The sequence below is a fragment of the Sander lucioperca genome, chromosome 4, assembly GCF_008315115.2.
Source record: "Sander lucioperca isolate FBNREF2018 chromosome 4, SLUC_FBN_1.2, whole genome shotgun sequence".
Taxonomy (NCBI): domain Eukaryota; kingdom Metazoa; phylum Chordata; class Actinopteri; order Perciformes; family Percidae; genus Sander; species Sander lucioperca.
This window is the reverse complement of record NC_050176.1, coordinates 12,872,121-12,897,981: the sequence shown is the minus strand read 5'-3', so window position 1 is coordinate 12,897,981 and position 25,861 is coordinate 12,872,121. Positions and strand designations below refer to the sequence as shown.

Genomic DNA, 25,861 nt, shown 5'->3' with positions numbered 1-25,861 from the left:
AGGATGCTGTCCAAAGTACACTCCATCCTGGACAACTCCTCCCACCCACTCCACAACACACTGGTCAGTCTGAGGAGCGCCTTCAGTGACAGAGTCAGACACCCACGATGCACCATAGAGCGTCACAGGAAGTCATTCATGTCTGTGGCCATCAAACTATAGAGCTCCTCCCTCTGAGTGTCACATGCTTAGAGTTAAAACTGGTCTCACAGCACGCATCCCCACATCACATCGCAATATTCTTGGACAATTATGTACAATAATTCCTGCAATAGTTATCAACTACATGAACAAAAGTGTTAGGTATTTATTCACTGCTGCTACTTGTATTCGTACTGTACACTGCACTAAAATATAATTTGTACAATCCATTTAAACAGTCTTTTTAACCTAGTCTGACTTGTAACCTAATCTCACTTACTTCTACTTAACATTTTTATTTGTCTGTAAATACTTAACATTTAATTTATGTCTTATTGTAGATATGTTACTTATTTACTGTATACACTTATTGACTTGCTCTTTTCTTACTCTTATTTTACCTTGAATGTGACTGTGAGCAACTGCAACTAAATAATTTCCCTGAGGGGATTAATAAAGTATTCTGATTCTGATTCTGATTTGCCCAGGCACCCAGAAACCAACCAGCCCTCTTATGGTACAACACTGTGCTTGCCTTGGTTTTCTGTTTCAGTTTGTGATAGTTTGATTAAATATAGCTTTATTTGCATCGGGGAAGACCCAGGACTAGGTGGAGAGATTATATCTCTACATTGGCTTGGGAACGCCTTGGGATCCCCTACTCAGAACTGGTTAACGTGGCTTGGGAAAGGGAAGTTTGGGGTCCCCTGCTGGAGCTGCTACCCCGCGACCTGACCCTGGATAAGCGGTTGAAGATGAGTGAGTGAGTGAGTGAGTGAGTGCCAGCTTTATTTGGGAATAAGCACTATGTGAGCATATCAACTAAAATAAAAAGGTATTAAAACTAGATTTTGAGACAGGGCCACAACACAAATAATACAGGACCTGCCTTGACTGAATAGTGTACTTTAGTGGAAAAAATAATAAACTGTCAATTAATAAAATGATCATAAAACAACTATGCCAGGTGTGGAACTGATGCCGAAATAAGACAGAATACAGTCTTGCATCTTATTTGAGAGCAGAAGAACATGCCACTAGTTGATACAAAGATAGGACAATCAAATTACAGAAAATCTTATCTACTAAGTTGCACACATACACAAACAACTGTCATTACAGGAATTCTCAAATATAAATCTTTATTTTGATGATTCTCTTTTATAATCTACAGTAATGATTAATACAGAACACTTGTGTGTAAACCATAATGCAAACAATCATTTAAGATGCCAAAATGAGCGCAGTAACAATGTGCATCAGTTCATTTTAAATATGTGTATTTAAATATCAGTACTCTACTATATTAGGATCAAATTAACAGTGCAAATATATAGTGTTCATTAAATCCCTTTTACCCAATTGCTTAGATTAGATTTAGATTAAATTAGATAGGTTACAATCAAAAGCTACATTCACTTTGTATGACATATTAGTACTCTTGACATGAGCTCCTATTCTTGTCCTACCCATGGACTTTAAGTTGTGGAACAGATTGTAACAAGAACAAAAAAAACACCAAACAGACAGACCCACCCTTTTACAAAACACTGGAGAAATGCCAAAACTAACCATCAGCTCTACAACTTATAGTGTGCCGGTGGAACGGTGCTTCCTGATGATAACACTGTACACTATGCTTGTTAGATAATCTGTTTACAACTGAACATGAGCAGGTTTAACAGCAGTATCATTTGCTACAATCACCCTCTTTGAAGTGACTCGGTTTTAGGTACACAATGTTTTCATAGCACGTTTTTCTGACAGTAGTATCTACAGTGAACAAACAGCTGTAAGTAATGGTACAGTAAACTATTAGACTGTCAAAACAATCCATGCCACCTGATTGTTGAACAATCAACATGATAGAAATTGTACATTTACTATTGTACAAACCTGAAATAATGCATAATGCGGGGACTCTGTTCAGAGGTGTATGTTGATACAGAGGTACGTTGATATTAGATGATGGATCAAAGGCCGACGTCTTAGCTCTTCCCCATCGTCTTTAAGAGAAGCTACAGAGGAAGAAATTATTTAAAAACACAATTTTTTTCTTAGTGCCTACCATGACCATAAAACCACCCTAAAGACAAAAAGAAAAATGCACTACAGTCAATTAATGTATGCTGACTTTGTAGAAAATTACTAAAAATGGGTTGGATGATGAGATGAGATTTCCAGGATAATATTCTGGAAATCAGCAGTTTTAGGACTACTATTGCTGTCATCAGTCACAGTTACAGGCTTTACGTTCATATTGTATAGGGGTGCACGATTCAGAAAATGTCACAATTCGATATCGATTTTTAGGCTCAAGATTCTATTCAAAAAACGATTCTCGATTAAAAAAACAATTCACAGTATGTAAATGTCCCATGTGATTTTTTTTAAATTAATCCATTTTGACTCGATAGAGCTTGAATTTCAATTTGAATCGATTTTTTTGCACACCCCTAATATTGTACATTAACATCGTAAAGCTATCATAGAAAGAATGACATTTAAGAGTACATTCTGAAAAATAGCATCAACATTCAACATGATTTTTTTGTTGTTTGGTTTTGTGTACCTTTGTTAGGTGATACTCCCCATCTACCAGTTGCTCAATGATACTGAAGTGGTCTGTGTTCGCCACGTCCTCCACGGTCACATCAAGTCCTGACGCCTCCAAAGTCTTTAAAGCCAGAAGAAAGATGTAAGGAAATAGTACATATATACACGTAACCATTTCAAAAATGCTGCCTTTATGTATTTTAATAAAACACTAACAGACGAGAGTTCACAGTGAGATCAATTAATAGAAAACTTGGGTTTTTGATACACTTTTTACTTTACTTTTTAATGACGTCACCTTGGGCTAAAAGAACGTGTGATGGGCATTTTTCAGATTTTATAAACTAAACTTTTATTTATCTCATTAATTGATGATAAAAATAATTATCTTAAACTAGTCTCGTCTTGCCAGACCCTCCTCCACCGCGGCGCTGCGGAGGAGGGTCTGGCTAGTCCACACAGCATTCTGGGATGGGAGAAAAACGTGCTCTGGTTTATTGGCATTTCTTTAAACCAATCACAATCGCCTTGGGCGCCAAAGCAAAATAGCCTCAGGAAGGAACTTGTTTTGGTGGAACGTGTGTGCGTTCAAAAGTTGTTTTAGTCGTGCAACAGAAATCTCAGATTGGTCAGATAGTTTAGCTAGCTGTCTGGATTTACCCTGCAGAGATCTGAGGAGCAGTTAACCATAGTCCTCAGAAATCCACCGGAGTTTAAAATGCCAACACAAAGGAAGCCCAATGCAACGGATATCCGGCCTAAATGAGTGAGATCTGTCGGAAATTCCGTCGGCAACGGAGCAACCCCGGAACTGGAACGTCAAGGATATCTTAAACCCTAAAAGGTACTCCAAGGAGTTTTTGACCACTAGCAGTGCTACAGCGCAATTCTTTTAGGAGGGTTCCTATTTTGTTGTAAGCTCATGATTCACATTCCTGCCACCTGTTTCACGCTATTGCGCTGGTTGACAGTTTCCGGCAGTAACACACAAAGAAACGGTAAAGTAATGCGGCCGAATGTTTACAAGAAAACTCCACATTTAATAAATAATTCCTTTCATACAATAACCCAAATAGTGTTCATGCTCTGTCAGTAGCACTGACTTTGTAGTATTCCTCCGACTGCTTGCGAAACTCCGGCGAGTCGTTCTCAGCGACAGCCACAACGATGTGGCAGCTGGAGGAGGAGAGTTTGAGCTGAGGGACCAGCTTGCTGGGGCTGTTCCTCACCGCCACCTCCCTGCCAAAAGGAGACACCCGGGGGACAGAGGAGTCAAACACTGACTGGCACGAGAGACCAGCAGAGGACAATTGCTGACACACACGAGGTACTTTACACGCACACTTCTCCTCCACAAAGAGACAATCACAACATTCTTCTCACACACAATGCTCTCATCACAGTTCTACGTGCACACATATCTGGATACTTTTTAGATGTGAAAATCTTTAAGACTAAAGCGGTTAGATTTGTCAAGCTGTCATGTGAATTAAAAATGTGGTATCCTGAAAAGATTATACATGTCAGAGCAGTTTTTGTAAGAAATACCAAATGTCAAAAAATGGGTATGTGTTTCTGATGTCCGATTACTGTAAAAAGTGGGTAACAATCAAATCACAAAAGGTGCATGTAATTGCACTAAAGGTGCAGTTACATGTACTGCAGTACGTACTCGGTCATCTTCAAAGGCTCATTGACGTAGGTGGACAGGATGGGCAGGAGGTCATATATGCCACTGACAAGAAAAGCACCTTTAAGACAATTAAAGAAACAATTAAAAGGCAAAAGTGTATCAGCTATACAGCATTTCTGAGCATCTTTGCTTCTTCTTCGGTAAGCTGTTTGTCAGTCATATCTTTCGCTTATCCCGTTTCACCCAGATGGCTTTTACCTTTGATCTGAGGAGTGATGCTGTACTCCGACCAGTCAGTGGAGAGGACCATTGCAGCCAGGTGAGCCCCAGCAGAGTGGCCACACAGGTACAGACCACTTACGGAGAGATCAGTAGAAGTTCATTAAAAAAAAAAAAACAGAGACACAGTGGATTTGTGATGGTGACATTTTAGCTCTTTCTGAATAAGAGAAGAGCATGGTCAGAGGGAACGTAAAAACTAAAAAAGGCATTTTAAAGTAATGACATAAAATGAATTAACTTTAAGCTGGGTTATAACGGGTCAGAAAACATAGGTACCTGATGTGAGAATACTGCTGAACAACAGACACAACACTCCTGCGTACTTGAGACACCATCAAGTCCATGTTGCCTGAAAGGGGCACAGGCAGAGGGCTTACACTCCCAGTTCATCTTCAAAAAACAATCTATTTTTCACCAAGAAGAGAAACATCCTTGTCAGAAATGAAAAGACTCTACCTTTAGGGGCGATGTCGTAGCCGACGGCAACCACCACTACACCTTTATCAACGAGCGGAACAGCCATGAATCCTGACTCCTCCTTGCTGTATGAGCACAAAGCATCAACGTGAAAAACCACACAAAGAAATCAAAATCTGCCCTGTGATGCAGAAGAGAACCTAACACCTTACCTGAGAAACTGCCAGTAGCCTCCATGTAGGTAAATGACAAGTGGGACATCTGAAACACAGACAATCGGGCCTGTTAATCCTCACGCATTACCGATGCTTCTGCATATTTGAAGCATGCCAATGGGGCGGTGTTGGTGTCATAGCAGTCACACATGTCGTACCCAAAGAGTTGGTGCTGGGTATGTAGACATCCAGTTTCTCTCCATCTCCCTCCCCATACGGCACATTGAGCAACGTTTGAGCCAGGCCACGGGCACGCTCCGTACCTGGACACACATGGTATCAAAGCATGACAGTAAGTGGACTCTCAAGGGTGAGGATATACAGCAAGACAATATCAATTTGTCTACCATTAAAGCTAACCCTTTTTAATATTTCTGGGTGTATTGTGGACAATGTTGCAAATCATTTTGAGCACTTTTGGATTTTGGTTATTGGTTTCTTATTCACTGGTTTAGACAAAAAATAGACATTCCCATTTAGTTTATTTTATCCATAAACAGTTTCTCATGGGGAGCCATGGGAGGCCAAGGGGTTAAGGCACTGACCACGAACGGCAACATCCCAGATTCAAGTCCAGCTGGGAACCTTCGTTGCATGTCATTCCTCTCTCCCTTAACTTCCTGTCATCTCCCTGCTGTCAGTTCTCTAATAAAAGGCAATCAAATGAAAATGGTATCAGGGGCGATTCTAGGATCAGACCTTTAGGGGGGCTCAGCGTCAAGCACCAACTAAATTAGCTTGGGGGTGCGTCGCTTAGGCCTAATTGAACGGAAGAATTATGGTGTTCTTCGGTAGCCTGAGTAACTTTAACCACTGTTCATGTGAAATCTCAAAGACAGCCTGACGCTTTACAGACTATTTGTGGGTGGCTGTTTGCTGTTTGACCTATCAATTCCTGTCGATAAAGTATAATGGGGTAAATCCTGTATAGTGCTGTAATCCACTTGTAGCTGTAGCCTCTTTGTAAGTCATTGTAAGTCCCAAGCGTTTTTTTTTCTTTGCATAGGCTAAATAAAAGGTATTTCAGATGTGAATTGGTGCATACAAGTGTATCAAAATGAAGGAAATTAAGTTTTTGACTCTCAAAATTTCCCTGGGGGAGGACACCCAGACCCCACCCCCCAAAGTCCCATTCTGGCCCATACAGTACAGTATACCCACTACAATACATTAGACTACACCACTGGTTAAAACCAAAAGAAAAAAACGTGTGAAATATATTTTTGTCAGGCTGAATTGTCTAAGTAAACATATGTTTTTTTAAACTCTGGGGCTACAAATCTTAAACAGGGAAACAGATTTCCACGGGGATACACAATTTGGCGAAACACCTGTGTTCCTCTAACGCTGCTGGCCTCAACCGGATTTCTGTGCATTGTCACGAATTAGCTTCAAAACAGACCAACCTTCCTTTAAAGCCTTCACGTGAGCCTTGATCACGTCGTCTGCCGACATCCTGTGCGACCACTGGCTGGGTGAAAACTGCCTCTCGAGCTCCTGTCACACGGAGAGACTGCTGTCAGCTGGGCGGCCATGAAAGCCGACACAACAACCACCATGAGCCACTGTGAACGTGGTAAGCAGCGCCCTCCTCTGCTTTAGTGAGGGCGTCGTCACTCTTTTTTTTTTTAATGCAAATGTATTGGTTGTTAAAATAGGAACTATGAAAGTGTGTTATCATAAAACTTCTAATTATAAGCACAGATAGGTGTCTGTGTAGCTGACTGTTTCCTGCAATATAATGTTCGAACTAGGCCGACATAGTTAACCAATTTAGTTAAGCTAATGTTTTGTCAAAGAATTTCTAATAAGGGAAGAAGTTCCACTCTCTCGTTACTTCCGGCTTCTGAACTGGTTGCAGTTCCACCAGAGTTCCATATAGGGGGCGCTCACAGGCCAGTGCAGAATGAATGGGACTCTATGGAGCTATACCCCTCAAAATCCACTTTTCTCAGGATATCATTTTTTGTCTAGTAATTTGAATGTTGCATTTGAAAGGGGAGGCTAAGAAAATACACACTGCTGGGTGTTAGATTTTTTTAAAGTGGCTTTTTTGTTCTAAAATGCCTTTTAAAATGTCAATGATGTCATACACATTTACGGCCAGAGATTCTGCTTTACGGCAAGTTCTGAGTCGCTTCCTTTTTTCTCTCGAGGCATCGACAACACAGCTGACAGGTTAGACTCTCCCTGTCAATACACGTGCTAGAAAGAGGTTTGCTAATGTTTTAAAGACCACGCCGAAATATTCACTCTGACATTCTGGTTCTGCTTCGGATGCCGTCAAGCGGGATCTCCGATCGTAATCAGTCCTTCACTGACCAATCAGCATTCATTAGCAGAATGCTAGCGTGTTATGGGCAACAACGACTCAACCTGTAACAAATCGAAAGGGCATAAGTACTCGTTCATTCAACTTTCGACCTATAATCCATGTTGAACTTGCAAAAACTACAATCAAATCTGAGATTTCTCATCGACAATCAGGCGAAAGAGACAAATTTAGCCGTCTAGCTCCATAGGGTCCCATTCATTTAGCACTGGACCGTGATCACCCCCAGTGGAACTCTGGTGGAACTGCAACCAAAGTAGGTACAATGGGGCTTAATAGGGAGTGGAACGGCTTTCCGTTGACGGGCTTTGGTTTTGTGTTAGTGTTGCCCAGGGAAGCGATGAAACGGAAGTCCCGCACAAAAACCGTAGGTTCGACCCATATTTACTTCCGCGTTCGAAAATAAGGCGAATAGGTTCTTATCAAGGGGGTAAGCTTCGCTTCAGAGCTCGAATCTCCTATGGCGCCATTTTGATGCTACAAAGCGATCACCCCCCCGTTAGCATTCCATTGACTGCCATTCATTTTGACGTCACTTTGACAGCGAATAACTTTACATCTGAAGCGTTTAAAGACTTTATTGTCCATTGTTTATTTCTAAAGAAACACAACAATGTATAAAAGGCTCCATTACCTTGTACCTCACGTTATGGCGCCGTAGTATAAGTTTTTGTAAAAATAGGCTAACGATTGTGTCATAACCACGCGACTTACTGTCGCATAGTAGAGGAATTACCGTATAGTACAGGAGAAGCTCGCAGGCAGTTTGGACTTACAGTAGCTGTTTAAGTTTAATTACTTATATTAACTAGCATTTTAGTTATCAATAATTAGCCTGTGTCCATGTTATCTCCTTACATATACCTACGCTCTCCTTCTCTGCAAGATTGGGAATGATTGAGATTTCTCTTGGCACAGCTACCAGAAGACTTACAACTTTCAGACACGTTGCTCACTTCACATTTACGTTGTTTCTCTCAGTTGGAGGCTGCGCAGTAACGCTCAGTGCTCACCGGAAAAGTGCTTCTAAAGGCCTTCACTGGTCTCCGTCCAGAGCAACGGGATCTGTTGGTCCATTCTTATATACAGTCTATGGAATAGGCTACCGTGGCCTTTGGGGGAGCCCACTACATAACAGCTACAAGTAGATTACAGCACTACATGATTTACCCTATTATACTTTATCGACAGGAATGTATTGGTCAAACAGCCACCCATAAATAGTCTATAAACAAAGCATCAGGCTGTCTTTGCGATTTCACATGAACAACGGTTAAAGTTACTCAGCTGAGGCTACCTAAGAATACCATAATTCCTCCGTTCAATTAGGCCTAAACGACGCACCCCAAGCTTCCATCCTTAACCGTTTAGCCAGCAGCATGTTAGCATTTGAACAAAGTGCTGTGTGACCACAGTGTGTGCGGACTGTACAGTATTGCCTGAGGCCTTTTGGAGGAGCAACACTTTAGGTTTTAGTTCGTGATCTCCCTGCAGGGGAAACGGTCTCTAACATGTTCCGTTTGAGCTTCAGCTTTACCCTGCAAACAAAAGTGTATTGGCATTGGGAGTTGATTGACTTTAGCCTATACGTTAGGTTTAGAACATGATGTTATCTGTTCTGACATACAGTGTGAAAGCATTTGTAAATTTTTCAGTAAAGATCCATTGTTTTGGCTTTGGTGGAGCTTGTGTGTAAAAGAAGTTCAAGCATTTTAAATTTGTGTTAACTGTATGCATTTTGTGTCAAAGCAACAAGAAATGTGTTAATTGTATAGCCTACACAGACGGATGTTGTGCTAACTGTGTTAAGAGTTTGGGAAAATGGTTAAAAGTATTGAAAAAAGTGTCATAGCGATCGTGAAAAACTGTAACGTCATCGCTACACAAATTCTTAGTGAAACCAAAATCAATTAAACTGCCTTGTTTTCTTTTTGCTATGGCTAGTATATGATGCTAACTGCAGAATAGATTTCAAGGACTTTGCGCGCCGATTAATTATCTCCAACGTTTATATTGTTCTACGAATTATTTAATTAACATGATGGACTGTTACAGTCATAGACAGTATATAAGAAGGGTTACAGTCTATGGTTAACATGTAGGCTACTAAACATGAGTTGAATTTTCCCCACAGCGCCGCCACGCCTTGATGTTCATGACAAGAATAGCATATATAGCTTTAATGAAGAGGTTTAGATCGCCGTCATGCATGAATGAATGATATTTTTGCAAAATGACACACTGTTAATATTTTTAGAGACCCTCCAAAAAATGTTCACGTTTTCAGGGGAGCCCATGTCATATTGCTGCATTACAGATTACTGCATGGCAGACGCACCTGTGATCTCCCTTGTGTACCCAGATCTCCCCCCTCTCCCCATAACTCTTTCCACAACTCCCTCCGAACCTCCTGCACCAAAGAAAATGAAGTCGCAGCGCTCCTTGGATCTAGACAGTGAAGGTATTGTGCAGAAAATCTCAGTCATCTTCAACACGAGAATCGTCTCTCTGGAAAAGAGTGTGGAGAGAATGATTTCCAACAATACGCTGAAGATTGAGGGGCTAAAGAAGACGGTTGATTTTGCCTGCGCTGAGATGCGTGAAGTGAAAGGTAAAGTGACACACATTGATGACCGAGTCAACGTGGCGGAGAAAAAGACGACCCTACTGGAACAACGAATTACTGAGCTGGAAAACCATTCGCGACGGTGGAACCTGCGACTCTACGGTATGGCTGAAAACAAAGACCAGAACGTTCGCCAAGAGGTTATACACATTTGTCAGTCCATCCTGCCGGAGCACAAGGCCAAACTCCCTGATGTTATTGACTCAGTGCACTCTTGGCCAACTAAAGAAAGATGCCATCAAGCCTCCAGGGATAATTCTACAGTTTGGTGTCCGTATATACCGCGACTACTTGAAGTAATATTAGAAAGTGTTGATAAAGCTATTAGAACAATGTACTGCAAAGGCAATAGCTCTATCAGAGTAAAAAATGGGACATCGCCGAGATTTGGGCTACCCTGTCTCTCCCTACCTATTCATTTTATGTACACAACTTCTTTCCACCCATATTAAAAATAGTGCCTTAAAAGGAATTTCAATTGCAGAAAGAGAAGTTATCCTCACCCAACTAGCAGATGATACTACATTATTTAAAAAAAATGCCAGCCAAGTGCCAATCGCTATCAAAACAATATAATTATTTCCCGCAGCTGCTTAAATCTGAAGAAGTGTGAACTTTTTTCCCTTAAAGAAAGCAACACCTCCCAGGTCTGTAACATACCAATCAAAGATAAGATTACTTATCTAGGGATTACTATAATGAAAAATGAGGAGGAGAGATATGCTCTGTAAACTTTAATTAGATTAGTGACAAGACAAAGAACGGAACAGTACATTAAAACCATATACGACTTTTAGCTTCTAAAACCATTCAGTTATGCTCTATTTTTAATGTATTTATCTTGACTGTATTTTTCTGTATTAATGACTGTTTATTTTAATTTTATTTTTGTTCTTACTGTTTGTATCATAAAGATTTAATAAAGACTTATAAAAAAAAAAAAAAATGCTAGCAAAGAGAAAACGGGAAATACCACTGAAAGTCAAACTCTTACTTCTTTCTTAAGTTCAGTCCAGTGCATCATTTTATCTCTTGAAGTGACTTGACTCGCCGAAAGTCCGTTGGCAGATAAATCCGAGCCACATGTGCGCAGTTGAGGGGCTGAACTTTAGACCATAGACTGAACTTTAGACTGATTCTCCCTTGACTGTATGCTCCGCCCACCCCGATTGCCTGCAAGCTTCTCCTGACCAGAGCCATTTCTCTGTCACTCTGCTCCTGACTATACGGTAATTTCTCAAATGTGTGACAGAAAGTCGCGTGGTCATGACACAATCGTTAGCCTAGTTTTTACAAAAACGGCTACTACGGGGCCATAAAGTGAGATACAAGGTAATGGAACCTTTTATACATTCGTGTTTCTTAAACAATGGACAAATAGAGTATTTAAACGCTTCAGATGTAAAGTTATTCGCTGTCAAAGTGACGCCAAAATGAATGGGAGTTAATGGGATGCTAACGGAAGATGATTGCTTGTTAGCCTGAGAATCTCCCAATAGGAGGCAGGCTTTCCGGATGCTCGCTTACCCCCTTGGATACATCCTCCCCTTATTTTTTTCTTCTTTCAAGTTTTATTGCAAAACAAGTGCAATGACAAACAACAATTTCCCCCTAGCTGTCCTTTATGCTCCAACCTTATCATGGATTTATAATAAAACGTCCCATATCCACCACACTGTCCGTTAATCAGTGAACGGCTCTGTCCGCCTTCACCTCTCTGTGGACGCTGATTGGTTCAAAGATTCACGTGACACTACACCCATTGGTTGAGTTTAACTTAAAGCAGCCCACAACCACTGGCGCGCCATATTCAACGTTTTGCTTCAGGACGAGCTTTCCTGTGGGATTGGATTTGTAATATATGTGTTATCTATTTCACTTTTATTTTATTTTAACTTAATTATTTACGTTATAGCGCCTTTAATTAAAAATGGACTGTGTGGATTTTCCAAGAGTTCTGCCAAATTCGCCGAGGAAAGCACGGGGACAAATTCAGGTTGGTAACTATCTGATTTATGTTAAGTTTACTTAAAACGTTATTGTCTAACGTTATATCGTCCCCTCAACCACTGAAGCCTAATTCAAGCTATCTCAAAAAACAGGACACACGTTAGGTGTCTATTTAAAGGAATAACGTTAACGTTAGTTGACTTTCAGCTTTTGTTAAGCTTTCCCGACTTCCTCTTAGACTAACAACCCCTCCACTGTTGTTTGTTACCTTTAGGTCATCTTTGGACCGATGTTTTCAGGCAAAAGGTGAGTTATTTATTCACGAACATGAAAACAGCACGTCTCTTTGCAGGTGTAGATAGCTGCTCTTATTCATATTCACTGTTTAAAGTAATGTTAAAACAGTATTCCGCGCAGACTTCAACATCCCGCCAAATGTCCTCCATTGTTTCCTCTGCTCCCATCTATCGAATCTATAGAAACCTTTCTCTTAATACGTCCATGATATGAACCATATGTTGTAAAGCGTACAGTTGTTATGCAGTGTACTTTGTAACGTTATATAACACATTTTAGGATCACTTCACACCGATATTGCACATCGTACTAAAACAATATTGCATAGTACACATTACCTCATGCTTATGGTGTAACGCTAGAATGTTGTAGAAAATCAGTGTTAGAGGGGCACTGGCACATAAGTGACAATTGTATTTCCATGTACTGATGAGTTTTCACTGATTTGCATTTGAAATTTGCAGCACTGAACTGATGCGAAGAGTGCGCCGTTTCCAGATAGCCCAGTACAACTGCTTGGTGATCAAATATGCCAAAGACATACGTTATTCTGACACAGGCATGGCCACACATGACAAGTAAGTTCCCCGTTTTGATTTACTTTTTTATTCAGCCAAGTTGCTCAGAGTAACAGAAATCTACCCGTCTTTGTGTTTGATGTGGTTATGAAGTAGGAAGACCTTAAAGCTTTGCAACCTTGCTTATTAGTTTAGTTTTAATTTGTGTGAACCTACTTAAGCACTTTTCTTACAATAACACATGAAAAGGTGGATGTTATTGTAAACATTAAATTATATGTTTGCACATACCGACCTACAAAGAGTGAAATAGAAGAGCAAAAAAAAGCTGAGGTGGATTTGCTGAAAGGATATCTACAAGTAATGTTACAGCAATTAAGAATTAGACCTATGTTATTGATCCCCATGGGGGGGGATTAAATGTTTACACTGTGTTTATTATACACAAATGCACAGACAGGACCTATACATGCATTAATGGAGATATGTCAGAGTGAGGGAGATGTACTGGCACCTCTCCAGCTACCAGTCCACAGTCTGTACTTGGTCCATACGGGGACTTGAGCTGGCCAGTTCCCAAGCAAAGACCCTACGGACCCCCCTTAATTTACTTCTTGTCTAAAAGAGTACACTGTTTAAAGTACATTTTATTATGAATTGAACAAATTAGTTTAGATTAGTAGCATTAGCTCCTTTTGAAACTGGGCAGACAGACAGGGAGAAATACTGTACATCTTTTCCATGGATGTATTATATTATGTTTTCACTTTCTGATCCCTGATAGCCAACAAAAGAGGACTTTGGAAGTCATTTGCAAAGTATTTATCAGATACGTTTTAAACATATTTGGCAATACACATTTCCTTTTTGAAAATATTTTATTTCCCTCTATCCTGTCCATCTTTTAGAAACACAATGGAAGCTGTACCAGCCAATTGTCTGGAAGATGTGCGGTCTCTGGCATTACAAGCCTGTGTCATTGGAATTGATGAAGGACAGTTTGTAAGTATGTATGTATGTATGTATGTATGTATGTATATTCCTCTTCTTTGGCCTAAGCTAGTTACAGTTCACCTCCATAGAGACCAGTATGTCTTACTCTGCACTAGCACAAATTCCTCACTAACTAAATCTTTGTATTATTGTAGTTTTCAGACACAGTGGAGTTTTGTGAAGAGATGGCCAATTTAGGGAAGACAATTATTGTGGCTGCTTTGGATGGAACCTTCCAGAGAAAGGTGAGTATTTGTTTCCACATGTGAATACTGGCAAACACTCACAGTTCATGCTGACAAACGGACACTGTGTGGATGCTGCCGGGGCAGATAGAGCCCCTCTGTGGGTATAGCTGCAACAAAATGTCCAAGACAAACACATTTTAAGGAAGGACTCCACAATCTGCAGGAGCAGCACAGACCGTTCAATGGGCTCATTATTCCTCACTATAGTGTGTCTGTTCTGTCCTTTTTTAATGCAATTATAATTCCATCCATTTCATTGTACTGACTGGTTTTCTGCTGTCCTGTGCGTTCTTGTAGGCATTTGGAAACATCCTGAACCTTGTCCCTCTGGCGGAGAGCGTAGTGAAGCTCCACGCCGTCTGCATGCAGTGTTACAAAGAAGCTGCCTACACCAAGAGGATAGGGGCAGAGAAGGAGGTGAGGAGGCAAACCTAAGAAAAGTCTTCAATAATTTAACCATGAAGTGTTTTTCTGGGTCAGACAAATAACTATATTATGGTTTGTCTCTCTATATGCTGTTATTGTATCCTAACAAGATAGTTTACTTAAAGGCAGGGTTGGTAACTATAGGAGATGCTACTTTCAAATCTCGCTAACTTTTCAACATTACCAACCCGGCCTTTTTAAATGTGATGACAATTTTGACTTCATGTTGTTCTTATTGAGATAATTCTGAGAATGATTGGGGTATTGTGTCCATATCATTGCCCATCTTTAGGGGTCCCATATTATGTTTATTTTCAGGTTCATACTTGTATTTTGGGTTTCTACTAGACTTCACAGCATTCTACAGTATCTGTAATTTCTGTATAACAGACCGTTCCCATGGACATGGAGTACTGACCATACTGTAGGTTCTGGCATGCCATTTTTATATCAATAAATGCCAATACCGCTGTCCAGTAGATCACAGAGGAGAAGGGGAGAGAGTGGAGGAAACGGGGATCGCTAATGGCAACAGTGCAAACAGCGTTAGCTCTGTTTAGTTCACTCAACTGTGCGATCTGGCCTCCGCCGGAGAGCAGTGCTCATGGGCAGTAAAGTTAACCCTTACACTATCCCATTTAAAAAAAAAAAAAAAAAAAAAAAAAAATTAGTTTCTGAATACAGGCTGTGTGCATTTCTGTTTGAGCGTTTTTGATACTTTCACAGTATTTATATAGCACCTGAACTTGCTTTTATAATAAAGATGTGGAAATCATACTTTTTACAATATAGGAATGTTCAATGTAGAGTAGGTAGGTGTAGTCCCCTTTTCTTACACCAAATTCTTATGACCTGTCAACTCATGTTTCTCTGTCCCACAGGTGGAAGTGATTGGTGGAGCTGACAAGTATCAGGCGGTGTGTCGAAAGTGTTATGGAGGTCTGGTGGTGGACAAAGAGAACAGTGCTCCCTTCAGGAAAGAAACTCCACAACATGTCCTCGCAGGAAAACTCATGGACTCCGCTGTTCCCAGGAAGCTTTTCTCCTCTCTCCACCTCTGAACACAATAATAAGACTTGTTGCAGAAGTTGAGTATGAATCCAGGAATCAAATGAGAGAGAGAGAGAGAGAGAGAGAGAGAAGGGCAGTGGAAGGCAAATGGATTATTTTATCTAACATATTGACATTCCTGGTATTTTAGTGTTTGTATTTGGTGTCTAATTGGTGTGTATGTTTTATTTTATGTATGTTTTTTTATTTTTATTTTTTTTATTTTTTAGGGGTGTGCAAAAAAATCGATTCATATTCGAATCGCGATTCAAGCTCTACCGATTCAATATCGATTCATAGAATTACAAAAATCGACTCATATTTAAAAATATATATTTTTTAATTGTATGTCTACTGCAATCACATGGGAAAAGTAACTACATTACTGTGAATCGTTGTTTTTTTTTTGTTTTTGTTTTTTTTAATCGAATCGTGACATTTTCTGAATCGTGCACCCCTAATGTTTTTACTTGATGTGACAATGCACTTGACAACCCTGAAAATGAGTAAACCAACTAATAACTCACCGTTATAGGATTCACTATACTGCTGTTAATATCTGTAACTTTTGGGTTTCTTTTAACATCCAAGGTTTTAAATTATTTTTGTTGTTGTATAGTGCATGTATAAATGCAGTATTTTCTGCCACCATACAAATAGGTTTGAATTGTATGTTTCACCATGTATGGCAGGGCAGGAGTAGTAATTAGTAAAAATAATAAACATTGGCAGAGTACCCCCCCCCCCCCCCACCCCCATTTTTAGCATTTATTGTACATGTTGTACTTATTGTTTCATGTTTGTTTTGTACACTACAAGATACGTAATCCAATGCCCTTGCATGCTACAGAGGACCAAAATAACCCGTTTAAATCCTGGTAGGAATGCTTGGTTGGAATGGAAAAAGTATGTCCTCCCTACTATACACGTAGTATACAATATGTATTAACTGCAGTACATAAATGCAACAATATCCTGAACATCCTGTGAATGGTTTTATTCTATAAACAAAAGGTCTCTAGTAAATCACTTGTGCTTCTGACACTGACATGACATGACATTGACAGAAAGATGAAAGCAAAAGGGCACATGGCAACTTCACAACTGTCAAAAAACATGGAAACAATAAAAAAAAAAAAAAGCCAACCAAAGTCTGACCACTATTTTGTGTCAGTTTTTATAAAACCTATTCTAGTCTCACATCTAAAACATGGACCGTAAAGAAATATAAATCAATCTTACAAAATATCAAGTTAATTTACTTTGCAAATAAAATATGCATTACATATTACATGTAAGCCTTGTGTTACCACTACAATACTATTTTGTGACACAGTAAATTTAAAGGCACAACTTAGAGATTCACTGTCAGCTGATTGATTTTAAATTAATGACAAGCGGCAGTCTTCACCAGCAGATGGATACATTGATTTTAAATGTTAACTGAAGAGCAGATTAATCAGCCTTTGCAAAAAATCATGCTGGCATGGCAGCAAGGGCAGCTGTGATGCACAGCTGTTTCACCTAAATATAACTTGAATCATGGCACATTTCCTTCCCCAAAAGTTTAAATTTCTCTCATTGTGGCACAAATGACAAGTCAACAGCAGTGTTTTTGCATATATATACATATATATATATATGTATATATACACATACATACACACACACTTTATTCAATGTGGTACCTATAGCTTTGTGTTTAATAAATATATCCACATTCAGTTTGTGGTCTTGTCATTTGCAGATCTCAAGTCAGTTTACACCCGAGCAACAATTACCAAAATCTGACCTCTAACCTAAAGCTAACCTTTCAGTGCCACTTTAGCTACAACAGCCATAAGTGGATCCCGACAAGGCAGCTGAGGTGTTAAAGTGACAGACATATTACTTTCAGGCACAAAGTAACAAAGTAAACCAGTAGTCTTTCTAAGGACAGGTGTTTGATTCTCACCGTTGCAGGCTGAGTTGTTAATCTGTCATTGGTCAAGACATACCCGCTGCACTCTGATAAACATTAAAGCGATAAACATCAGTGTTCAGAAAACTAAATATCACAAAGACTTTGGAGGAAGTGTGTGGCCCGCCGCTCTGTTCGCAGGCTGAAGAGGGAGCCTTGTTTCTGGTAGTTAATAAGTAACTCTTCAGTGTGAGGACATGCTCAATGGATAGACCTGTTCAACAAGTGCATAGTTATCTACATGCTTCCCCCCCTCCTGTCTATCTGAATGTTGGCTACAAGTTTAAAGGGCAACACCACCTATGAACGCCCAATAAAGACCTCTACAGATTGGCACATGTAACCCACTTTTGAAAATGTTTTACATCTGCCATGGTCACAGTGGAAGTAATGGAGGGGTTTTTATGGTTTCTCAAGTCACCATCAACAACACATTTTGATTAGAGTCGTCTTAAAAACATAGCTAGTCGGGATGGCGAACACGGGAGCAATTTTACTGGAGCACAAAGATTGGAAATCTTTCTTTCAGGGGTGATTTTATGATTTTATGGTTATATGGCTAAGAAACGTGACTGCATAATCAGTACAGAACCCACGTTTTTTTCAAAAAACGAAATCAAAGGGGGCCATTTGGCTTTATAGTGATCTTTTCCCACTGTACTCTACTCCCACAAAATCATGTTAATTTAATACATCTTACACTGTTTAAAGGTCCTCAAGATAAACTAAACCAAATAAGAAAAGAAAGTCAGGCACATACAACCATTAAAATGGCAGCTTTGCAGTGAAATCTATGTACAAATGCACACTCAGGTTCCAACAGAGAGGAACGAGGAGGCAAACACATCAGGCGTTGGCTTCTCCCACTCTGATTAGAGCCATCACAGGTATTCTTCACGTCACATTTCGGTGACCTTTGACCTCCTGGGTGCATTCTATCTACCTCTCCCCTTCAGGATCAGCCCATTTGAGGTAAAAAAAAAGTTGCATCTTTGCACACAGGTCTAAGGTCAGATTACCCAATCATCAGCGCTAATCCTTACAGTCAGCGTGATGTCTTAAAATCTGACCACAGACCATTTGACGTAAACAGCAGTGTCCCTCATCTCTGACTTGCAGTTGCACTGCTCAGGCTCTTAAATCGGACGCTTGGAAAAGTATATCAATCAAATGTAAATCCACATCAATATGATACAGCTCTGGGTCTGTGCAGTGCAACTACAATCAGTGTACCAACAGATGATCTTGAACACCACTTCGTCCATGCGACCTCCCTTTGTCTCAGTAGCTGGGCGGCTGGTAGCCGGCGTCTCCTTGCACCTGGGGGTTTGGGGTGAAGGGAGGCTGCTGGTGCATGTCGGGCACACTGCTGGGATAGGCTGTGTAAGTGGTAGGGGTGTAGGTGGTGGGGTTGTAGGAGGTGGGGGCGTAGGTCGGAGGGTAGGGGGTGTGGTGATCTGGTGGCGCCTCTGTGTAGGTTGGAATGGAAACTTCACTAACACCGCGGCGAAAACGGCCAAGGGCAAAGTAGGTAAGGATTCCCTGCACAATGAAATCAAAATGTCAATCAAATGTTAATGTCAAAGGTTATTATACTTATTTTTTTTATTATTTTCAGTATTTCAATAAATCACTTTTCTTTTTTTTTTTACAATATTCACAAGGATGTGAATACACCCATCAGTCAAAAAGTCTAAAGTAAGCTTTAGACTCTTTAGACTTTTTGACTGATGGGTGTATTTTTCTCAACTTCTAATTGAACTGGTTCCACTTTATACCAGTGGAAAATTAAACTTGCAGAGACATGAAGCTTCTTTGGGAGAGGTAATCCATCACCGGTTTATTAATCGGTCAATGCATTACATTATTGCTACAACACTGATGTGGTTTTCTTGATAAGTCTTCTGAATGATGCATTCAGGTGATAGTGGGATGCTCCAATACATGATTTAAAAGCCAGCTAAACACCCTTGCACTCACAAGTCCAGAAGACTTAATAAGCAAACAATAAGCAAGTGTTTGGTGTTTGCTCTCAGCTCTGATTGTAACATATGGTTATTACAAGAGTTACACAAGATGGAAAATCTGTGTGACATCAACTTTATTATAATTTCTTAGAAATAAAACGTTTGTTGTTAAGCAGCTGACTAGGAATTGTCAAATGTCAGAGGTTCCCACAAGTACTTGAACGCACCAACCTGGGGGACATTTACAAATAATATGTGACTTCATGTGTTGTTACGCAAAAGTCCGACGGTAAATACTATACAATGATTCATTATGTACCTTAAGCAGGTTTCAAGTCTCTTGCAAGTTTGTGTACCATACTGGAATGACCTGAGGCCAATGGCTGCTTTAAAGGAATTTGCTCTGGGCTTTCTTGCCCAGAGTTAGATGAGAAGGAAAATCTGAGCAGCTTTTTTCTGAAAAGAAAATAATATTCCCACTCACCCAAGTGGTGATAGAGAAGAATGAGAAGGCCACAGTGGCTCGTGCAGCGTCCTCTGGGATACCATTGACATCATGAGTTTTAGCCCACTGACTGGCCAACAGGCAGAAACACACAAACCACAGGAAGCTCCACGCCCCTAGAAAACACAGATGCACATCACACGCACACACACACACACACACACACACACACGTATAAATGATTGTTTTTCCTCACTGCATGAAAATATATCAAAAGTGCTCAGCTTAAAACCTTGATATGAAAAGAAAATCGCTGTGAAAAACATACTAAAAACAACGTCAAAAGAATACAAAGGGCTCTCCTATTGCCATCTGCCATCTGCTTTTTAAACTACCACTTCTTTGTTTCCTTAAAGAATGGCTGACTGTGAACAGTGTCATGTACAGCTGATGAATGTTTAACTTCATCACAATCTGTGTGGTCATCTGCTGCTCCCTCAACATCTACCTTGTGCAATGATGAATAATACATGTTATGTTATGTCAGGAAAACAGCCAGTGGTCTGTCGCACATTACGCCAATACTCAGAGGCTGTCTGTATAAATACAACTTTTACATATTATTAGATTAGCATTCATTTGGAGTCGGGTGTGTCCAATATCCACTCTCTTTTAGCTCTGTTTTTGGTCTCTACCAACTCCTGAGGGAAATATCTGGATATTTAGCTGTTAAATGCTCCACAATTATTCACCAGATTTTTAGAGTTTTTTTTTCACTAAATACAGCTGCTGGAAAGGAGGTTGATGAGAGTGTTGAGTAGTGGTGTGCGATACTGCAAGTAAATACAGGGCCAGTATCGCCGATATCAATACGATACCGATGCTTTTTAATAATTAAGGTGGCTGCATCATCAAATTGCTAAATCTGAATGAATTTCCATGACCTTTAAGTGGTTTGTGATTTTTCCATAGGATTATTAAGTTAAAACCCAGGACAACATTTTCATATGCTTGTATACATTTGTTGTGTTACCACTGTATCTTACAGCCTTTTTACAAATTATACAGCTTCATTTTTGGTCTGAAAATATAGCCACACAGCGCTTCTCTTCCTCTCTGCCATTCTTCTGCTCCATCTCTGCCCTGCTTGTGTGTGTGTGTGTATGTGTGTGTGTGTGTGTGTGTGTGTGCTGCTGGCCGTTGCCGGGCCTGGCTGCTTGCTTGCTTGCTTGCTTGTTTGCCTGGCGCCGCTGAGTCACGTGACGGTACAACATCAAATCACAATAGGGGGGAGGAGGAGCAAAGTGTGTCTGCTCTGCTCTGTGACAGCATGTGTGACAGGAGACACAGACAGCCAGGTCGCCTCTTTGATGAAACCGCAGCGGTGCATACTGGAGAGAAACTAAAACTAAAGTATCGATCTTATTACACTGGTATTGATCAATATCAACGTTGGTATCGATATTATTGATATTTGGATCAATTCGCCCACCACTAGTGTTGAGAGTGAACCAAAAACAGTAAAGATGTAGGCTGTAAAACCAAAAGAATGACCCCATAGAGCTAAGGGGAACCGCAGAGTACAGTGATAATTCTCTGTGGGTTATCACTATGAGCGACACCTTTCACATTACACAAAGTCATTTGATCCACTGTTAATATAGGCTAAAAATATTGATTAGTGCAGCTATAAAGCTCTTACGAAACAAACAAATAAAATCACTTTAACGCTCCTGCTCACCTGAGAATCCCAGGTCTGCCATGACAGCGTACTTCCTTTCCTGTGCGCTGCTCATAAAAGGCAAGTAAACGTCCAACATCAGGAAGGCCACACATGCCAGGAAGGCAATCACCCCGATGCCAATAGCGTAATGACATGCCGAGTCATTCTGGTTAAAGATGCACTTTGCCTCGACACTGTGGGCAGAGTTGACGTATCCCTCTGATGTGATGGTAGCAAACACCACCAGGGCAAATATCTACATTGAATCAGAGAAAAGAAGAAGGTGGCCTTCAATGATTTGTAAATACACAAGAAGAAAGTGTCTTGTTAAAAGGAACATAGCACTGGCTTTTCAAGTTTACTCAACTTCACATTGCATACTTTGCATTCCTGCCAACCATTTTGGTTTTGAGACTGATTTCCTTGTCATTGGTTTGAAAGCACAGTATGGAAATCTACCAGCAGAGAACTTAAATCGTACTCAAAAATAAGTTATCCACTTTATTATTATCTTGTGAAAATTCAGTTGTGAGGAGCGACCATTTGGAAAACTCTTTCATGGTGGTGCAGTCAAAGAAACTCCAACATCTGGGTCTGCTTCCAAAAGCACTGCAATCAGGAGCTCAGGCCTTTATGAAAAAGTGAATTCAGCTTTTTTTTTTTTATTGTAGAGCTTACTGTTTCTTGAACGCACTGACAAGAGAGAGTATTGCAACACTTAAAAATGCATTATCATGTGACAAAAAAAGCAAAGTTAAGCTTGTGCTTGAGCTGGTGTCTACTGAAAGCAAACTTTACAGAAAAGATAGATAAATATAGATAGATAGATAAATTCATCAGACTAAAATGAAAGTCTTGAAAGAACCTGTATCTATTTCTACTTTAACAAATTGGCCAAAACATGCAATCATTACATAAAACAGTTACATCATTACGTGTTTTCATAAACCGTCTCTTTTCTTATTGCAGACTCTTGAAATACTCTTGTGCTCATCACAGTGTGTTTATAAAGTGGAAAGTACCAACTGACCATCCCGTGGTCTGTTTCTGTCTCCTCTGGTTACCCACCTAACCATGTGACCTACTTCTGAGTGCAGCTGCCTGCCATGTGACTCCAGAGATGCCACCAACTCCACTAACAACACTCATAATGAGATCCGGGAGTAGGATAGAGAGGGACTGTTTAACGGGTGGGAAGGAGGACGAGGTGAGAGGGCAGTGGAAAGAGAAATAGGCCACAATCCTGCTGATAGGATGAGACAAAAAAAGTACAGAAAACTAGCTGAAGACAGAGACATTAGGGAAGTGAATGTGGGGATTTTCAAAACACAAGACAAAAGTGAGACAGAGAGATTGTTGGTGTAGCAGACTGATAAATGGACAGATGGAACGCGTTTATGAGTGACAGACGTCATATATCTACTTACAGTATGTTCTTTTTGGGGCTTGTTGCTTTGCTCTGTCAGATGTCATTACACAGCAGAAATAACACCGACACCCTCCCTTTGATGACTCATGTTTACACATTAACTAAAATTCTTCCAGAAGTGCATTATTTGGCATAAATATACTGTTTCATTGCCATATTTAACAGGCAGGAGAGCAGGTTTTCATAATTCTGGTTCAACACCTTAAATGACCAAGAGCTACAGTACACAGCCTTTCCTTGTTCCAGGAGCAGGTGTGGTGCATTATGGGACCTGTAGGCAGGGTTACATAGTGAATGGTGAATGTGCTGGCTTGTTGATGTAAGATTAAAATCACCAGAGATACATGGTGATCTAGCCAGTGGGAATTTGAGAGGAGATAAGCACAGCTGCACAAAATGTGTGTGTGTGTGTGTGTGTGTGTGTGTGTGTGTGTGTGCGCGCGCGAGCCTCGAGAGGGAGATCATTGGTACATATTCACCAAGAGTAAAAACGAGGTTCAATCGGGGAGAGGTATCACCTTACCTGCCCATCAGCCCTTGTTTACCAGTGACACACTCATAATCTCACACTGTTTCCCAAACACATAAACATTCAGCAGTTGGGGCAACCAAGGGCACATTCTGTCCTCATCTAACACACTGGATATCATGCTACAGCATCCAGGGTCTCTCACCCACCTACACTTTACCCTCCCTGCAGATATCCAAAATGCTACATCACTGGACATATTTAAAAAACTCCTGAAACACCACCTGTTTACCACAGCCTACAATCTCTAATTCTGTAAAGTGTCCTTGGGTTCCTTGAAAGGCGCTATATAAATAAAAGTTATTATTATTATTATTATTATTATTAATATTATTATAACACTGCCCCAGTATGTGCATTAGCTAGAGGCCGGACAAATAGCTTAGTTTACGCTTCATGAACCAAGTAAATGAAAATCAACCATAGTCTCTGTAATCCAAGACATGAGACTGTTAGGAGACAAAAGCAGTCACGTCCAATAAAACTCCCTCCAAATGAGGATCCTAGTCTTAATAGTTCACCAAGGAGCTGTTTAAAGACAGATCAATTTAAACCAAATCTTACAATCCATTTGTTCACAAACCAGCAGGGTTAGACAACATTTGATTGTATAACCCGTTTGGTTGAGATTCATTTTGGACTTTCCAGATCAGTGTCCTAACCAAAAAAACTAAATCTTTTCCACAAGATTTGCCTAGCAACAGGTGATCAGCAGCTACCCAAAACATTCCCTGGTACTTGAAAACCCCTTTTTATGCAAATACACTTAGTCTGTCAAATCTCTTTATGATAACACCTATTCATGTTATTGTGTCAATTTTAATACTATTGTAGAAGAAAGTAGCCTAATGTCTTATAATCTGTCTTTAGAAGTTACAATGAATGTAATCCTCTGGTGAGCACAGCTGTTACAGACTGTAGAGACAGATCACTAACACATTCAAATGATCACAAATCCTATATTAGTATGTGTTTGGCTTCTATCTCAGTGTGTCTGACAGTTTTATGTCTTGTCCTCTGACAACAGCAGTGTTGACCTGTGCTGTCGCCAAGCTGCTGTCATACACCAGCTGCGTGCAACATGACGCGCCGCAGAGACGCTGTATAGTAGCCTGTTGTGCTGGCCAACACAAATAGAAATATATAATTTAACCGCTGCACAGAGGCAGTATACGCGCGCCAGGCAAAGCGCACCTGCTCACAGACCATGTTGGACATTACTTCTGTCTCTTTTTAACTTTTAAACTCCGACTCTCACAGTCCACACTCACCCAGCTGAGTATCCGCACGATGGTTTGCGGTTGTCGGATAAACCTGTAGAAGTCGAAGCCTCCTCCTGCGAGCGAAGCCCCGTACGCACTTGCACCGCCCGTCTCCTCCATGTCTCTCCCGTTCAGCAGATCCTCTGGAGCTCACCGTGTGATTTGGTTTGAATCAACCTGACAGGACAGCCTACCAGTTTCACTTAACTTAACTGCTGCCACCTCCTGTTGTGCTACTACACCCAACGAACGAAGACGAGACGAGAGCCACCCAGAGGAGAGCTGCGCGCGCTGCGTGTCAGAGGGGCGGGGTTGACCGGTAGCAGCCAGCCAGGAAACCAGGAAACATGATCATGAGTGACTGTTATTTCAACACCACAAATACGTTGGAGATAGATCCTAATGCATCATAATGAAGCATGAGAAAGTGAAAGACGCGGCAGCACATGAGCAGATGTTTATTTAAAACAACAGCCTGTATTTACAACAGAACCCTCAGCGTCCATCAACTGGTTCACCCACATCCATTTCAATCAATTTATGAACTGTATTTGTCACGTGCACTCATAAAAAAATACAATTTCATGCAGCACCTGGTGTAAATATCCTTTAGGCAGGGTAGTGCACCACCTAATGTGTGTAATGTGTGTCACTCTCTGCAGGGCCTTGCGGTCATGTTCAGTGCTGTTTCCGAACCAGGAAGTGATGCTCTTGATGATGCAGGAGTAGAAATTGTTAAGTATTTGAGGGGATACCCAGAATTTCCTCAGGTGTCTGAAGTGAATCCGTCTCTGTCTTGCCTTTCTCACCACTGAGTTAATATGCAGCGCCCAGGTCAGACCCTCTTTGATGTGAACACCAA

The 25,861-nt window shown here is 40.5% G+C and overlaps 3 protein-coding genes across 3 annotated transcripts; 1 reads left to right on the top strand and 2 right to left on the bottom strand.

Annotated features, from left to right (window-relative positions):
- Window positions 1-1,257: 1,257 nt before the first annotated feature.
- On the bottom strand, window positions 1,258-11,393 carry afmid (arylformamidase). The gene is made up of 11 exons (XM_031288858.2): window positions 11,197-11,393; window positions 6,651-6,741; window positions 5,403-5,507; window positions 5,242-5,290; window positions 5,069-5,154; window positions 4,889-4,961; window positions 4,589-4,686; window positions 4,370-4,448; window positions 3,801-3,936; window positions 2,714-2,818; window positions 1,258-2,159 (listed from the first exon to the last, which is right to left on the bottom strand). Exons 1-11 carry the CDS (start codon window positions 11,224-11,226, stop codon window positions 2,130-2,132), a joined length of 882 nt encoding a protein of 293 aa, XP_031144718.1. The 5' UTR covers window positions 11,227-11,393; the 3' UTR covers window positions 1,258-2,129.
- A 513-nt stretch (window positions 11,394-11,906) lies between these two features.
- Window positions 11,907-17,153, top strand: tk1 (thymidine kinase 1, soluble). The gene is made up of 8 exons (XM_036000828.1): window positions 11,907-12,198; window positions 12,427-12,458; window positions 12,914-13,027; window positions 13,876-13,969; window positions 14,116-14,205; window positions 14,506-14,625; window positions 15,516-15,886; window positions 16,159-17,153. Exons 1-7 carry the CDS (start codon window positions 12,133-12,135, stop codon window positions 15,693-15,695), a joined length of 696 nt encoding a protein of 231 aa, XP_035856721.1. The 5' UTR covers window positions 11,907-12,132; the 3' UTR covers window positions 15,696-15,886; window positions 16,159-17,153.
- An 839-nt stretch (window positions 17,154-17,992) lies between these two features.
- syngr2b (synaptogyrin 2b) lies at window positions 17,993-25,276 on the bottom strand. Its single transcript, XM_031288860.2, has 4 exons — window positions 25,009-25,276; window positions 21,798-22,035; window positions 20,096-20,232; window positions 17,993-19,186 (listed from the first exon to the last, which is right to left on the bottom strand). The coding sequence occupies exons 1-4, from the start codon at window positions 25,117-25,119 to the stop codon at window positions 18,926-18,928; spliced, it is 747 nt and encodes a 248-aa protein (XP_031144720.1). The 5' UTR covers window positions 25,120-25,276; the 3' UTR covers window positions 17,993-18,925.
- Between the last annotated feature and the right edge of the window lie 585 nt (window positions 25,277-25,861).

Excerpts from the sequence above, each read along its gene's own strand:
- afmid (XM_031288858.2), bottom strand. The coding sequence starts at position 11,226 with ATGATGCACTGGACTGAACTTAAGAAAGAA. Across the intron at positions 5,155-5,241 it reads GGCTACTGGCAGTTTCTCAG|CAAGGAGGAGTCAGGATTCA; the intron begins GTAAGGTGTTAG and ends GTGCTCATACAG. Across the intron at positions 4,449-4,588 it reads CATCACTCCTCAGATCAAAG|GTGCTTTTCTTGTCAGTGGC; the intron begins GTAAAAGCCATC and ends ATTGTCTTAAAG.
- tk1 (XM_036000828.1), top strand. The coding sequence starts at position 12,133 with ATGGACTGTGTGGATTTTCCAAGAGTTCTGCCAAATTCGCCGAGGAAA. Across the intron at positions 13,970-14,115 it reads GAATTGATGAAGGACAGTTT|TTTTCAGACACAGTGGAGTT; the intron begins GTAAGTATGTAT and ends GTATTATTGTAG. Across the intron at positions 14,626-15,515 it reads GGATAGGGGCAGAGAAGGAG|GTGGAAGTGATTGGTGGAGC; the intron begins GTGAGGAGGCAA and ends TCTGTCCCACAG.
- syngr2b (XM_031288860.2), bottom strand. The coding sequence starts at position 25,119 with ATGGAGGAGACGGGCGGTGCAAGTGCGTACGGGGCTTCGCTCGCAGGA. Across the intron at positions 22,036-25,008 it reads TCGTGCGGATACTCAGCTGG|ATATTTGCCCTGGTGGTGTT; the intron begins GTGAGTGTGGAC and ends GATTCAATGTAG. Across the intron at positions 20,233-21,797 it reads GGCAGACCTGGGATTCTCAG|GGGCGTGGAGCTTCCTGTGG; the intron begins GTGAGCAGGAGC and ends TGTGTTTTCTAG.